We start from the raw sequence: 16,597 nt of genomic DNA, 5'->3' as shown, positions 1-16,597 counted from the left end.
GCTTGCTTGCATGCTTTAGGGCCCTATCACACAGGGCGATTATCGTGCAAAAAACTGTTACACCGTTTGAATTTAAGCAATGTGTGTGTGTGTATGCAGGCAACAATAAACCGACTAACAAGAAGTCATGTGTCGCTGATCGCATCTTTTGAGCCGACCCAATTCGCTTAGTCTAATAGGACCCTTACTCACACATTTGTTATACTACATTGCCTAATCTTGATCATTATTGACTATATAAGGTCAAAAGGGCATTTACCCCCGGCATCCTTTTTCCTTACATATATGTTTGTTACAATATAAGGCCTGATGAAGAAACTAGTTAAGGTTCAAAACACGCATTACCAATAAAGGGAACATCACGGTATTGTATTTGGCATCGTATTTGTATAGCGCTGCGGAATCTGTTGGCGCTATACAAATAATAATCATTATTAGCACATAAGGTAGTCAGCAATTTTCTTACATACATACAGTAATTGTTAACACTGGTTATAATGGCAGAGTAAAATGCAGCAGCTATTCTGAGTATCCATACCTCTGAGGAAGCAGCTTGTCTTGTGACAAATAGCCTGTCTTTTGGACATCCTTGTTAAAGTCCCCATATTTGGCCTGCACGGCGTATGAAGCCAGCAGCACTGCCGTTTCTGGTGGACAGTAAATGTCATCATTCAGAATGCCTTCCTTCACTTGGAGAAAGAAGAGTCGCTGGGTGATATCCTGGATCAGTTCCTCAGAAACATCTTCTGGATAGAATTTGGCACGAAACTTGAATAGCAACGGGGTATCTTTCCGCACATCCTGAGTAGTGACCTGAGTGAGGAACATAGTCAATCATTAATACTAAGCAAAACTACAGTCTACAGAGTCTATGCTGTGCTGTCTGTCAATCCATTATTTTTCATATGATGCTCAAAGAGGTGCGGGTAAAACATGTTTGTGCAGTGCTGAGCTTCCATGTTCCGGAATGTTTCTGCAGCACAGAGCTTCCGTGTTCCAGAATGTTTCTGCAGCACAGAGCTTCCGTGTTCCAGAATGTTTCTGGAGCAAGTCAGTGAGATGGGACACCACTACGGTCACTGAATTGCTGAGTGGGCCTGTGGCGCATCACCTACAGATTCAGAAGCGTTGCATTGTGAAGACTGGAGCTCTGGTGCCTGGCGATAGTTAGGGGCTCTTTCTTAACCCACACTTCCCTTAGCACACCTTTAATACATCTTTCAGCTCAGTAGTTACAGAATTTTTAATGGAAAGGGAAAAAAAAACGCAAAAATTTTGTAGCTATTTACAGTCAATCACTCTATACAGAGGGACTTTGGGAAGCTAGAGAAATGGCAAATGAAGATTGTTGTGGATAAATGTAAGGTTATGCACTTAAAAATATAAATTTATGTACTAAATAGTAGAAAAAAAAAAAAAAAAAGGGCAAGACTGCCACCAAAGAGGACCCAGGGGTGTTGGTTACTAGATGGCAGGTAGGACGCTGGTCCAGGGATTTATTCTGTTCACCATACCTGGAACCAGTAAGGAATAGTTCTTGCGTGCAGTAATTGGCATCTACCTGTTAAGGGATTTTGTTTGCCTCTGAATTAACACTTGCTGGCTTGACTTGACGGACCTATGTCTTGTTTCCACCTTATTAACCATGTAACTATGAAAAAACAAAGTGTTACCTTTTTGTTGAGTTTTAGCCATGTCGGGAAGCCCTTTGTGTCTTGGTACTGAAGTCCAAAGAACCAGACTTCTCGAAGTCCAATTGTTTTCACCACCTTAGAAGAAACAAAGTCTGCATTAATAAAATCAGTAATAGAAACGGATGTTGGTAGGGCTGGGCGATATGGGGGGGAAAAAAAAAATCTCGATTTTGTAAAAAACAACAACATTTTTTTCTTCTAAATAAACAACATTTTTCTCCCTGCAGCGTCAGATACAATTTTATGATATTTCAGACAACTGTATTGCTTCCAAGTGTAACACAGCCCCCCCCCCATGCCCCATTTAAGTAGTTTTCCCAAATATGTAACACTCTGTGCCCCCATATAATATAGATCTTGTTTGTGCTTCCATCTAGGTAGGGTGTAGTAGTGGAGGTGTAGTGGATAAGGAGTGTAGTAGTGGAGGTATAGTAGATAAGGGGTGTAGTAGTGGAGGTATAGTGTATAAGGAGTGTATTAGTGGAGGTAAAGTGGATAAGGGGTGTAGTAGTGGAGGTAAAGTGGATAAGGGGTGTAGTAGTGGAGGTATAGAAGATAAGGGGTGTAGTAGTAGTACAGGTAAAGATGAGGGGTGTAGTAGTACAGGTACATATGAGGGGTGTAGTAGTATAGGTACAGATGAGGGGTGTAATAGTATAGGTATAGATGAGGGGTGTAGTAGTAGTACAGGTATAGATGAGGGGTGTAATAGTACAGGTATAGATGAGGGGTGTAATAGTACAGGTATAGATGAGGGGTGTAATAGTACAGGTATAGATGAGGGGAGACTGGGGTGGGACACTGAAGGGGACTGGGGTGGCTGAGGGGCAATGGGGTAAAACTGAAGGGGACTGGGGTGACAATGAGGGGACACTGAAGGGGACTGGGGCAGCTGGGGGTATTGGAGCAGGATGGCACATCACACACACACACACACACACACACACACACACACACCTCCTGGCCAGCCATGGAAGTCCCCGGTCTCTGGAGGAGGCCGCAGGACTACATGAAAAGTTGATCCCTGCAGGTCCTGGAGCTGTACAGCGGGATCGGGGGGTCTGCACTAAATCCCCAGATCCCACTGTACAGCTCCAGGACCTGCAGCGACAGGATCACCTTATCCCGTAGTCCCTGCGGCCTCCTTAAGAGATCGGGGACCTCCATATCTGGCTGGGAGGGGAGAAGGACGCTTAGTGGAAGGGGCGGGGGCAGGTCAGCGGCAGCGCTATAAGCGGTTGGAGGCCGCCGGCACCGCATCGCCTCTTCCAGTCTGCCCACCCAACATCTTGCCCCCGCCCACCCCTCTACAGCTTGCCTGTGTCGTGCCCCATGCCACACCGTCCCTCTACGGCAGGGGTCCCCAAACTATGGCCCGCTGGCCGCATGTGTCCCCCTGAAGCTTTTTATCCAACCCCTGCTTCACTTCCAGATGGGGCACCTCTTTCATTGGCAGTCAGTGAGAGGAGTGAATTTATACCGCTTCAGCGCCGACAGCAGGTATCCTCCCACAGGCAGAGTCCAAGTGACAGTTACGTTGCTCATGCACGTCCCGCTGCGTGACGTCACTTGCCTTGGCCTGCCGTCGCGGGACGAGCGTGAGCTCGGCTTGCCTCACTGTCATCCTGACAGTGCTGCCTCCTCCAAGCAGAACAGATAGCACCCGGTGTGGTGAGTATTCCTGCCGGGGTGGGGGGGTCCTGCGTGGGAAGGGGGAGTGAGAGGGGAGTTGAGAGTGGGAAGGTGGGTGAGGGGATGAAGGGGGAGTGAGGGGAGGCTGAGGGAGGGGTGCAAAGAAAGAGGGATGCTTTTACTTTTGGGGGGCGGGTGTTGTGGCATTTTGCATTGGAATTTGATTATAAATTTTAATTTTTACTTTTTTTTTTAAAGTCCGGCCCTCCGAAGATCTTGGGGACAATGAACTGGCCCCCTGTGTGAAAAGTTTGGGGATCCCTGCTCTATGGCCTGCCAGCCGGCCCGACACTGCACCCCCACTCCCCCCCCCCCCCCCGCACCGCCCTTCTCTGGACTGCCTGCACGCCTGACACCGCGCAGCCCGAAATTATTTTAAATTTATTATCGTATTTACGATTTTCACAAAAAATCTAATCGATTTCAACGTTCTGGGTGAATTAATCGAATTAGATTAATCGCCCAGCCCTAGATGTTGGGCTATAAATGTCATGAACTATAAAATGTACATGGAGCAGAAATAACAGATATTAACAATAACCAATTATTGATTTCCAGTCCATATTGTACTCCTGCATGTCAATACAGCACAGCCCTTTAATCTGGAGCCATCATCCCTGACCGGTATGTCAGACAGTGTAGGAACACAAACAAATCGACCAGGATGGCAACACCCAGTTTACAATTTAGTCGTATATTTCTAGTAAAAAAGAACGCAACAAACAGATGAAAGAAAAGATGTTCTAAAATTGTTAAAAGGAGTTATAAAAGATTTGAAAAACACATCAGCTTTCTTCTAATAACAGCGCCACCTCTGTCCTCAGGTTGTGGGTGGTATTGCATCTCAGTTTCATTCACTTCAATAGAACTAGGCAGCAGTACTCCCCACAAACTGTGGCGCTGTTTGTGAGGGAATGCAGATATGTTTTTCTAATCCTGGAAAACAACCTTTAGTTCAAGAGGATAATTCACTAAAACAGGTATATCAGAAGGGCAGACAATTCTTCTTGAAGTGCACTGTGACACTGACTCATGTCAGAAATTTATGTCATTTACAATACACCATTTCCCATCCAGTTCTAATGCGAGTCACGGAAACAAAAGGTAGACCAGCCCACACGGCTGATTCCGTGATCCTAACCACCTCCGCCCGCACATTCTGACAGGGATAGCCCTTTGAATTATTTTATTATTGGGATGTTTGGATGTTATCCCAGAACAAGAATCATCCCCACATTTATTACAGCACCACCCTTCCCACATTGCAGCCCACAAGCTTCAACTTACAGTCAGACCCAGACAATGCAAATGAAACAGCCCAATACTACAGCGTCTGCCCTTGTTACCAAGCAATATCCTAAACTACAAGCTATGGCCTGACATTGGCATTTGTTCAGTTGCTAATAAAACACGCAACACATGCAACAACATGAAAGACAATATAAGATTAAAAGCGCTATCAATGTCTGTTGTCACCGAACCAGGCATCTATATTTAGAAGGAAGATTTTCAGTAAGAGTCCTGGTTTACCAAACATAGTGTGACCGAGACCTCCGCAACCAACCCAGTGTGACCGAGACCTCCGCAACCAACCCAGTGTGACCGAGACCTCCGCAACCAACCCAGTTTGACCGAGACCTCCGCAACCAACCCAGTGTGACCGAGACCTCCGCAACCAACCCAGTGTGACAGAGACCTCCGCAACCAACCCAGTGTGACAGAGACCTCCGCAACCAACCCAGTGTGACCGATAAGAGAAACAGATCGCTGATCTCAGGGAGACCAGCCAAACGATAATACTGACGGCTGCTAGTAAAAGCGCTCAATGCAGTGAATTCCTAGGTGCATTGCTACCTGGGAAACATAAATATGCAAAAGAAGAACCCCTCTTTGGTGTGGAGCAGGATTCTGGCTAGGTGGGAGCAATGCCCCACCTAGCCATAGCTAGCTAGAGCTAGGATTTCACTGCATTGAGCGCTTTCACTAGCAGCCGGCAGTGTTGTTTGGCTGGTCCCCCTGAGATCAGTGATCGGTTTCTCTTATGGCTCTATTAGGCATTGCTCCTACCTAGCCAGAATCCTGCTCCACACTGATGAGGGGCAACATCCCGAAACAGCTGTATGTGGATGGATACCTGGCCTTGGTTTTCCCCTTGCCATTACACTGACTTATAGGGCCACTTAATATGGTGGTTTCCCTACAGGAGCCACCCATTGGCTGGGTCCTTCCCAGAGGGATATCTGGCTAGTCCTGTGTTTTGAGACTCTTTAATGATAATCATTATTTTAATGCATATCCAGTGTGACCGATACATCCACAACAACATCATAAAAGATAAAGAAACTTGCGGCAGAATATTCTAACGTTACCTATGAACCAGGAAAATATGATGGTGAATTTGCATAATGTCATCATCAAACCTTCGCTATGTGCCACAGTTTCCTGCCTATATCTGGGCTTAATGTCATCTTAAGGGTACGTTCACACGTATCGAATCACAGCGGCTTTTTAGCTGCAAGCTTTCGGGGACCAGGTGAAGCATACGCTCCGGCGGCCAGGGGGGGTTGGGCTGCGGATCCGGTACGTGTGAACGTACCCTAAAAGGGGTACACTAGTAAAAAAAAAAAAAAAAAAGAAGAAGAGGTTTTCAGTACTTCAGCTGCTGTGTGTCCTGTAGGAAGTGGTGTGTTCTCTCCAGTATGACACAGTAATGTCAGGAACTGTCCAGAGCAGGAGAGGTTTTTTTTTGGGGGGAAGTTGCTACTACTCTGGACAGAGGTGGCAGCAGAGTGCACAGTATCAGACTGGTAAGAAAACACCACCTCCTGCAGCACATACAGCTGCTGATAAGTACAGAAATACTTTTTAAATAATTTTTAAATAAAAGTGATTTACATTGCCCCCTCTGTCCATGTCAGAGCAGAAGAGGTTGGAGATCTTTGTATAAAGGAAAATAAAAAGGTCTAATATACTTGGCAGCCAAATTCTCTTCCTCTGTCCCTGGTATCTGTCAGTCCGCTGTAATTATTACTTCAGGGAGACTTCATTAAGAACTAGAAGCACCGGATGATCTGCCCATGTAACATTGTGCCTCTATGGAGGGAGCAGCAGTGCAGCAGAACACCAAGGTGACAGATCCCAGTGGTGAACAGCTGAGGAATACTTCCCATAGTATGTATATACTTCTGTGTTCTCTTCTGCAGTTAGGGCCTTATGAAGCTTCTCACAAAACAGATGGGATTAGTTTATATGTGCACTTGTCTATGAATCCATATGCCAGAGTATTCCACAGATCTGACCCTTCAAAACCATTGGCAAGAATCAGTAACAAATAGGAATGCCCTGAAGTTCAAAGTTACTTTAGGGTCTATTCACACGTCAGTATATTTTTCCAATCCGCAAATTTCAGTCAGTATACAATCCGCAAATTCAGTCCGTATTGCATCCGTATTGCATCCGTATTGCTTCAGTAAAATACAGACCCCATAGAGTTGTATTGGATGTGTCAGTTACTGTCCGTACTAGGGTCTGTCCTTTTTTTTTTTGCGGAACGGATTGCAGCCCAGTACACAACACGGATGTGTGTATAGGTCCATTGAAATACATTGGTCCTATATTATTGCGGATCCGCAATTGCGGACAGGAACAGGATGTGTGAATAGGGCCTAACCACGGTGTATAAATGGGGGTTTTGTAGCACTGAATACAATGAAGCACCTCCTGCACACTGCCAGAGGGCAGACCATGGCTGCAGGTTACAGAAAGTCAATGTCATCTCTATGCACAATACGCATTGTGGGCAGAAGTAATAGGAATTGAAGGGGTTTCCCAAAGCTGCTGGTTCTACCCATTTATGATGAGGGTCTTCCTCAGTCACTAGAACACAATGTTACCGATTGTAATGGTTTCCCAATAACAAATATACTTTATTTTGTGGAACAAATAGGGCATGGCCTGCCCCCCCCCCCGCCTGCCCCCCCACCATTATGTCTTCCAAAAAAGAGGATATGTGATCTGCTTAAGGGTTATCCAGAGATATTTTAAACAATACATACACTTCAACAAACATGGCAGCTAACCAGCAATTTATAAGGGCAAGCAATTTATGGATACATGTTGTTTATGTAGAACAATTTAAGTTCTTTCATTTAGTATTACGTGCCTACAGTAGTTAACCTCACTTACACATTGCCCCCATAAATCACAGCACATTGCTAGTGCAATTTCCAATCATTAAAAACAAAACTCCCTATGTTTCAGCTTTCTGGTTTCCTGTGAATGTGACAATAAAATTGCAGCTCTGCAAGATGGAAAAAATATAATTTTTGTTAACCCTGAAAATCCCCTCTTTTGTCAGGACCTCTCTGAACACCTCGGCTTTGTTGCCTGTTAGCACGGAATAGGATGAGAGGAGCAATGAGGTGCACAGAGAGTTTTAGCAGGAGGATATTATGTCGAAATTTAGAAATCACACAAAGATTTATGTTTGGAAGAAGTGACCATTATTATGCAATTTTTAGAAAGGGTGCGATGACATCTATTTTAAGAAGAAGGTCTCATCTACAGCAGACAGCCAGACAGAATTAGAAACCCTCAAAACCCCACCCAGACTAACCAGCACAAGGGGAATTTGGCAGTCAGAATTCCAGCTAAGGGAACAGTTAATAAGTCCCATTCTTCATCTCGTCTGCCAGGAGGCAACGCCCAATCCTTTCCTCAGCCCGTCCTATAAAACAGACTGCACTTCTATCCAGCACTGGAGACTGTACAGCTGTGACGGAGAGCTCTCCAGCAGCAGCCCAGTCACACAAAGAATCCCCAAATTCTTCACCCACATAATCTGCTTCTGTTTGGGCTGAAACCTAATAGGACACGTCAATCTCTAGAGAGAAAGGCTGAAAACAGCCAGCTTTAATGGTAAAATAGATAGATGTCCCAGCATAAGGGTTCATTCACACGTCCTGTGTTCTGTCTGTGAAACATAGACGTTGAATTCAAGTCCTGGTCTAGTTCCCCGGACAGCATGATGTGTCATGCCAGCAGCGGGAAAACGCTTAGCATTGCTGCAGCACTGTAATGATAGAGCCGCGGCAATTCAAAGAGTTTCCCCCGCTGCCGGCATGATGTTGACATCATGCCGTCCGGGGAAAGAGTTCAGGACTTGCATTCACTGTCCGTGTTTCACGGACAGAACATGGGCCATGTGAATGAAGCCTAAGGCATATTATTATTATTATTATTATTATTATTTATTTATAAAGCGCCCTTAGTTCCAGAGCGCTATACAATAGATAGGCAACAGGCAGGAACAATACAAGATCAGGCACAGAACAGTATCGACACATAACTGGGATTTTATATAATGCAAAAATTAGAGAAGGAAGTAGATGGATGACGGGAAGTACTGTGGATCCATTAACCCTACCAGCACATGTATATACATATGTATATGTAAGGATATATGTATGTGTGGCTCCACTGCTTGCTCAAAAGATTATCTGTGGAGGTTCCAGGTGTAAACACCCCACTAATCAGATATTGGTGTACTATCCTGAAAGTAGGCAGAATACTCAAAATCACCCCAAAGGGCTACTTCGGGGTAAAAATTGTTTGAAAATAAACTGGTGTCAGAAAGTTATACAGGTTTATAAATTACTTCCATTAAAAAAAAAAATCTCAAGACTTCCAGTACTGCTGTATGTCCTGCAGAAAATGGTGTATTATTTCCAGTCGGACAGAACCTCTGTCAGAAACTGTCCAAAACAAAATAGGGTTTTATTTTTTATAGGGGTTGGCTACTACTGGCTACTGTATAGGACACTACTGTTCGGAGTTGGCTAATGTATGTGACACTACTGTGGGGGGGGGGGGGGAGGGGTGGCTACTATATGGGGGAGTTTTGTGGGGACTGCCTACTTTATGGGGCACTTTTACCATGTGGGGCACTACTGTGGGGGTTTAAAACATCATTTATCATAGTGAAACGCCCTGAGTGACACACACCGCTCTGACAGTGTCAGGAACACCGCTATGAAGGTGCCAGAAATGCTGCTCGCACACTTCAATAAATATCAAGGTTGGCCCGTGACTTTGTCCAAGCTTTTAATTTTGGCCCACTGTGTATTTGGGTTTGACACCCCTAGTCTATAAACATGGAATAACATGGAGCTCTGTATTTTAAGCATTTTCTACTGTAAGTCTCACTGTGCCAATAATGTGCAGTTTAAAGGGTCCGGCTGCTTTATAATAAAATAGCTCAGTGTACAGTATTAGTTAGTGTACTCACTGTATATACTGACAGCAGCTTCCTGTGTACCTCATAGAGGCAAAATTAGAATCCCCTCTTCTAGGCTGTGCTGTTTCTGTCCATAAGATGGCTGACATGGAGGAGCATGTGACCATGCCTGGCCCCCCCCAGTATCCACCATAGACATATACAGCTCAGTGGTGGACACTGGGGGGCGGGGCATGGTCACATGCTCCTCCATGTCAGCCATCTTATGGACAAAAACACCACAGAGCAGGGCAGCACAGCCTGGAGGAAGGGAATGTGATATTAGCTCTATGAGGTACACAGGGAGCTGCTGTCAGTATATACAGTGAGTACACTTACTAATATTGTACACTGAGCTATTTTACCATAAAGTGGCCGACCCCTTTAATGAAAATCTTCATGTGTCTGTTGTCTGAGCCCTGACCAACTATGACTTAAAAAAAAAAAACCTATCCAACTAAAGTGGCATATTTTTGAAGTTTTAACCTGCTGAATGGCTGTGGTCTGCACTTAGGCTCTATATCATTCTGACTGCCATCTACAGGGAGAACAGTGTCATGGTGAAGGGAGGTAGGGCTAAAAGAAAGATAGTTAGGCCATGTTCACACAGTGTATTTTTTTAAGACAAGAACGGCCGTTGTTGGTTACTATTGTCAATTATTTCCGGTCCCTAGAGTGCGAACAACGGCTGCTATTCTGTTTTTTTCACACAATTGGTGACCATTTTATGGTTAACTGGAGTGCAGGCAGACCCAAATGTGCCCACATCCCAATTAAAATAAAATGATGTTCCAGTGTGAATGCACCACAGGTTTTGTCATAAATTCTTCAGCTTCTTCCTCCTCTCCCTCTTGTCCACTGTGGATACAAGTCTCCTTTTTCAGTAATAATGAGGGGCTGCTTACCTGGTCAAAGAGTTGCTTTCCAGTGGTGTTTGGCTGGATGGCAAACTCCAGCTCTGCATCCATTGTGGTCACACGTACGCTGATCTAAAGAGAAAAGATGGCCCACGGTTAGTTATTGCACAAAGCCGACACTTGTCTTTTGCAAAGTTCTATCTAGTAGTAGTTATTAAGTTTTGTATATTAAATTTTCTTCAACTTTAACTTTATTTCATGCACATAAAACTATAACAACATAAAACAACACTGTCATTTGTGGTAACTTTAAACATGACATTAGACATGAAAAAAGTTATTGGACGCTCTCACTTCTGAGACCAGCTGCGATCCTGAAATACGGCCGGGGGGGGGGGGGGGGAGGGGGAGTGCACGGCAATGGGCGTCTCTCCTTTAAATCAAACCGGGATTGTTCGTTTATTACAGTCTATCGTGAGCTGGATGCTCTGCTGGCTGCTGAATGGAGTTCACTGCCACGCACCCTGGAACGTGGATAGGTAATGTATATTGTCAGTCGCCGGCCGCGCACCGCTACGTGTAATAGGCGTCTGACGAAAATATGTCCAAACCTATATAAACGATCAGCCGATGATCGTTGTCATCGGCTGATCGTTGTATTTATTACATGGAGCGATAAATCGTTCCGTGTAATAGTACCCTTACTCTCTTTTTCAACCAGCACAAGACTAAAAAAGCATCAGAAGACTGGACCTGGATTTTTGGTAAGTATAGCTTTGTTTTACAGCATGATAAAAAAAAATAATGAATGTAAGTTGCAAACATGCTTTATATCAAATCTACTGTTGATTTAGATTTTGAAAGTAGTGACAACATGTGACACTTTAAGAATAAAGTTGTAGAATTGTGGACGGCTAGCCATCTTCCACTGTAAAATGTAGAGGGATGGATGAACTGGCGGCATGAACCAATACTCTTCCCCAGAACCTCCACTTTAGGAGCGTGAAAATCAACTCAGTGCAGCATCTGCACAAGGCCTAACAAGACCCCAGGGTTTACTTGAGTTCCTTAGAGGCCGTGTTCACATGTTGAGGTTATGACTGAAGACAAAATCGGATCCATCGGGCACCGTCTATGTCTGGCATGTAAGGGATGTGGCACTGCTGTAATTTTAGTGATACAGGCACAGGGCTCCTTATAAAAAACCTGCTATAAATGCTAAAGTGTTTCAGAGAAATTGTGGTTTAAAAGGGATTAATCAGTCAGTAAAAACTTAAAAAAAAACCTATCCACCAAATGACTCCTGATAATCCCACCGAGTAGTTGGTTACAGTGGCCATGGCACTCATGCAAGAACCACATCATCTTAAGCGTTTACTTGTACTTATTTTATTCAATTTTTTTTACAGGCTGGATATGCCCTTTAAAAACACAGGCTGGGAATAAATAGAAAAGACTAGCCGTCTGTCTTCCCATCAGCTTGTCTCCACTCCACTGGGCTTGATTGACAGGTCTATATGGGGTGTTCAAGTAACGTATGGGGGGTATGCAAATTAGATATTTTCTGCTACCTACTGGAACCTGGTTGTCTAGTGCCAAGTCATATGTGCACTCTATAACTCAGGCACAAACACACATGGATGGGGGTCTATTCAAAGGAGAAGGGCCCCTTACATCAAAGAATTGATACTCCGAGAAATATTTAATCACCATCAGTAGTCAGCAATGGCATCTACCCAACACTGCATGTCTACAGCCTTTGACTCCTAAAAGTTAAATGAATGAGAACATAGGAATCCCTCTGCGGCACTAGAGCACATCCCCTCCTCCACCTTGGGCCAGGAGTCTGGTGAAGCCTGGTACAGCTATCAGCAAGTACATTCCTGAGGCCTCTTTTACATGGAGCTGCTCAGCACTCAGCGGCCGTGCCAGACAACGGTTAACTCTCAAGTACAGTATATAAATGTAGATTCTGCTCGGACTTCACCAAGAATGCAGAGAATCCGGCCGCCATGGAAACACTGGAATTTCATTTCAATATCCAGCTTACAATGACGTTTTAAGAAGGATTTCCAAAAAATGACTACCTTCTAAGGACTCCGTAATGGTGGTCACCCAGCATCCCTGTATTGCATAAAGCCTTCAGAATGGGGGCAGCACGGAGGATAGCGCTGCTGTGGACTGAGTGCTGGCACCAAGGACCCAGAAAATACACAGCATGCATATGCCATAAATATTTGAGATGGGAATACCCCTTTAAATAAATATACATTAGGATGGGATGTTTTTTTTTTTTTTCTTCATATCCTTTAAACTTGTATGAATTCAACAGGGCACTCGGAGTCCATAGTCCTTGTCCTTACTCATGACTTAGCCCTTTAACACAATGGGAGTTTATCAGCCTGGATGCAAAGAATAGGGTTTCTGTACACAGGGAAAAAAAAAAAAAGATAGCTGCATTGTGCAGCAATTTCCACTATAGTTTATGAGTTTATAGTGTGCTCAGCTATCTGACTGTCTCCCATACACTATGGCTTTGCCGTCCTCTTGTTTGTTATCACGGGTTACAGCTTGTATTACATCCAAGAGCTGCACTCGCTATTTGCTGGTTGTCACTGTAAACAAAGAAATCATATCCTCACCGAGCTCATCCTAACAAGTGAGACACACAGGGAGCGGGGTTATGGAAGTTGTTTTTAAGGGGGGGGGAAACCACCTCCACCACTGTACTTGTTGCCCACAGCAGCCAATCACGGAACAGCTTTCATTTTTCTAGAACAGAATACTGCATAAAAGCGATGCTGATTGGCTGCTTAGAGCAACAAAAAAATTATCCTTTCAGACTTACAGAAATCTAACCAATTGTTTTTGTTTTTTTTTGGAGAAGGAAAAAACTATCCAGAACACAAGTCACCAAAGAAAGTTCTAAACAGACATCAAACTAGGTAAAATGCTGGAACAAGCCCCAATCACATACAATGGGACGTAGGCTGGAACACTGTTAAAAGGGGTGCTGACGGATAACCCAACATACAAAGACTTTCTTGGGGCAAAAGTAGTCTGTGACTGTGTTTGGTTCAGTTTTCAAATCTATCCTATTACTCTGCGAGTCTCCACCCTTACAGACCATGTTTTTCAGTCTTCAACACAGGGGCGTAGCTAAGATTCACAGGGCCCATAGCAAAAAAACTTGTAAGTGGCAGAATCCTGCCTGCAGCCACAAGAGTGACTGGCAGAGCAGAGAGCCAATAGCTGCTTGCTCTGACAGTCCACTGTTTTAACTAAAAGGGCCCATTAGGAGCCCTTATGATAAATACACAGGTGCAGAAGCAGACTACCTTCTGCTTAACCCCTTATGTGCTGCTGTGTATAAGTGACCCAAAGTTTAGAAGACAAGGAGATCTCTGCTTTACTGCTGGTGCACTGATAACCTCTGACCTCTGCATGGAGCTCTGCACATTTTCCTACTTGATTATAGCAGCTGGAGAACAGAGGTCACAGGTTATCAGAGCAATGCAGCAGAGATCTCTTTGGTCTTTTGCTTGTTAACCCCTTTTTTGTGTTGCAGCATGTGCTGTAAACAAACCTTGGGTCACTTACACACTGCAGTACATAAGGGGTTAAGCAGAATGACACAGGAGGCTCTTATTTTCCCTGTGCATCCCCGGCCCCCCCTCCCCCACGGGCCCCATAGCAGCTGCCTACACTGCCTTTATGGAAGCTACGCCACTGCCCCAACATAAATAGGATACTTCAGGAAAAAGAACAAAAATTTGCAAGAATCAATGTTCAATATGCAATGCGAGGGAGCTGACAGACATACAGAACTCAAACAAACAGATTGTGGATATTCAATTACATACAGAGGAGATCGACGCTTACAATAAAATACAGGAGTATATAGAATTATAAAAATTAGTTTTGCCTTATATCATTTACTTACAGACATTGAGCGCAATAAGAGGAGGACGAAGCAGTAGCACAGAATCCACAGGTTTCTGAGTTATTCTCTGCTCCTTTGGTCATAGGCAACCTCTAGGTCACATGAAAGGGCTTGCAATTTTTCAAGGGATTACATATTTGATTAAACCAAGTCTCCTCCCAAGGGAGTGAAGGTCCCTTTCATGCCTCAAGGAAACCAAACTGCACTAAGCAGCCAATAGTTTGTTTACTGCTCTCGAAAATTCAGGATACTGACCGGTGGTTTCCAATGGGAACCAGTGATATCACTAGTCCCCTTCTTTCTACAATCATATACAATCATTAGTAACTGTGGAAAAATGTGCTTAAGGGTTACATTTTAATACAGTAAATGCTGACATATCCGGCAGTGATGTGTAGAAGATCTACACCTTCCTATTAACAACTGCTCTTGGTAAACCAAGTAACCAATGTCTCCTAAATATTCCCTACCAAACACATACCTGTCTACAGGGCACTACTTACACCTATTATAAATCTACTGTCATAATGCTGATAGAGGGGAAGGGGAGAATAATAACTTTTCATCAGGTATACATGGCCACCAAGTGCCCCACAAAAAAAATCTACCGTCACCTCCCAAACCTTTTAGAAAATAAATTGTGAGACGGCATTACTAAATGTACTGTACAAGCATCCCTGCAACCACCTAACGCCTTAAAGGGGGAATGTTTAACACTACAGATTCCAGAACCAAATCCCTATAGATAGAGGTTCATCAGAATGGAAAACACAACTATCGCTCATGTTCTCTCCTTTCAAGAAGTTATGTTCTTCTAAAAATATATTTTAGAACTTCGAAAAAGTAATTGCTGAATATACTGACTACTGGGCTAAACAAAACTTGGTCACCAGAGCGACTGGAAAAACCAACTGGCTTTTCGTTCCCCACCCTTAACGCATTTGGCTTCCAGTTGATTCTACTACTGCCATGCCAAGCATGGAGGTGAATGATGTCAATGACTGTATCGAGTTCCAAGCTTCCTAGCACAAGCTGTCCCAGAGGCAGAGAAAGTACAGAAAGCGAGTAATATTGGAAAAGTTAGGGGGAAGGCCTGCTGTGGCTACTGGAGGACAGAATTTTACACTACCCGTGGTACATTGTTGTGACAACCGTTATAATGTGCTATTTGTACAATAGGGTTTGGAGTGGCAGGCCAAACCTATACACGGCCGGTTGCAGTAAAATCTTATAGCCTCATCTGAGCTTTGTGGACAGTGACCTACAGCTTGATGTGGTTGACTCCTAATTTTTGGACCTAGATAAGATTTGGCCAGGCCGGGTTGGAAAAGCTCAACCCTTATAATATAATAGGCATGTAGTGCACTAGAATTTCCTGTTATGCTTTTTAATTACCGTAATAAAAGGTGAATATATGGTGAGTGCCGCGAAGAATCTTCTTTACTTCTTATGATGTAGTGCACAAGAATTTGCTTCAGCCAGATGAAGTGCGCGAGCCTCACGAAACAATCACCGATGAACAATTCTGCATGTGTGTTGTCCTCCCTCACCCCACCTGTGTTCTGTTTTATGAATTTTCAATAAAGAAAAAGATTTTAAAAAGATACCGGTGAGTTGCCACATTTTTTTCTACTTTTTTTCCCGCATGGTTCTATTGTTACATGCCTCTGCTTGTACCACTGATCACCACAAGTACTGTGATGACCTATTAACTGTTTCAGATGCTGGTGCATGACCTACCAATTTCTCAAAGCTTATTTGGTAGTGCCAGGTGTTTTTCTTCTGAGTGTGGACATTGCAATAGAATTTAGTTGTGGCCAAAAGTTTGTGAAAAGCTAACTTTGTGTTAGCCTCCAAAGTCTACTGCTTCAGTGTTTTAAGATCTTTTAGCCAGAAGTTTCTATGGTATCCTCAAGAACAATATCAGGTTTTCAACATTTAAATTTCTTTTAAACATTTGACAAAAATCTTAAAATTTACAGACCCTTCTTTTTAAGACTTCTGCAGATCGCTGGGGTTCTGATGGCCACCCATAAGTGCTTGGACCACAATTTCTCCGTTTTGGGTCCACAGGATTTTTTTGGAACTGAGATATGGGGAGTTACTTCATCATGAACGTAAAATGTCAATGTTTTGT

General features: G+C 43.8%; 1 protein-coding gene across 1 annotated transcript in view; it reads right to left on the bottom strand.

Annotated features, from left to right (window-relative positions):
• Positions 1-16,597, bottom strand: part of MSN (moesin) — a 60,909-nt gene that overhangs the window by 15,909 nt on the left and 28,403 nt on the right. The window contains exons 3-5 of the mRNA XM_069985820.1: positions 10,566-10,649; positions 1,674-1,769; positions 539-813 (exon numbers count right to left, since the gene is read on the bottom strand). Coding sequence (XP_069841921.1) covers positions 539-813; positions 1,674-1,769; positions 10,566-10,649 — 455 coding nt within the window. The remainder of the gene's footprint in view (positions 1-538; positions 814-1,673; positions 1,770-10,565; positions 10,650-16,597) is intronic.

The sequence above is a fragment of the Dendropsophus ebraccatus genome, chromosome 10 (genome assembly GCF_027789765.1).
Source record: "Dendropsophus ebraccatus isolate aDenEbr1 chromosome 10, aDenEbr1.pat, whole genome shotgun sequence".
NCBI lineage: Eukaryota > Metazoa > Chordata > Amphibia > Anura > Hylidae > Dendropsophus > Dendropsophus ebraccatus.
This window is presented reverse-complemented; position numbering and strand designations above follow the sequence as displayed.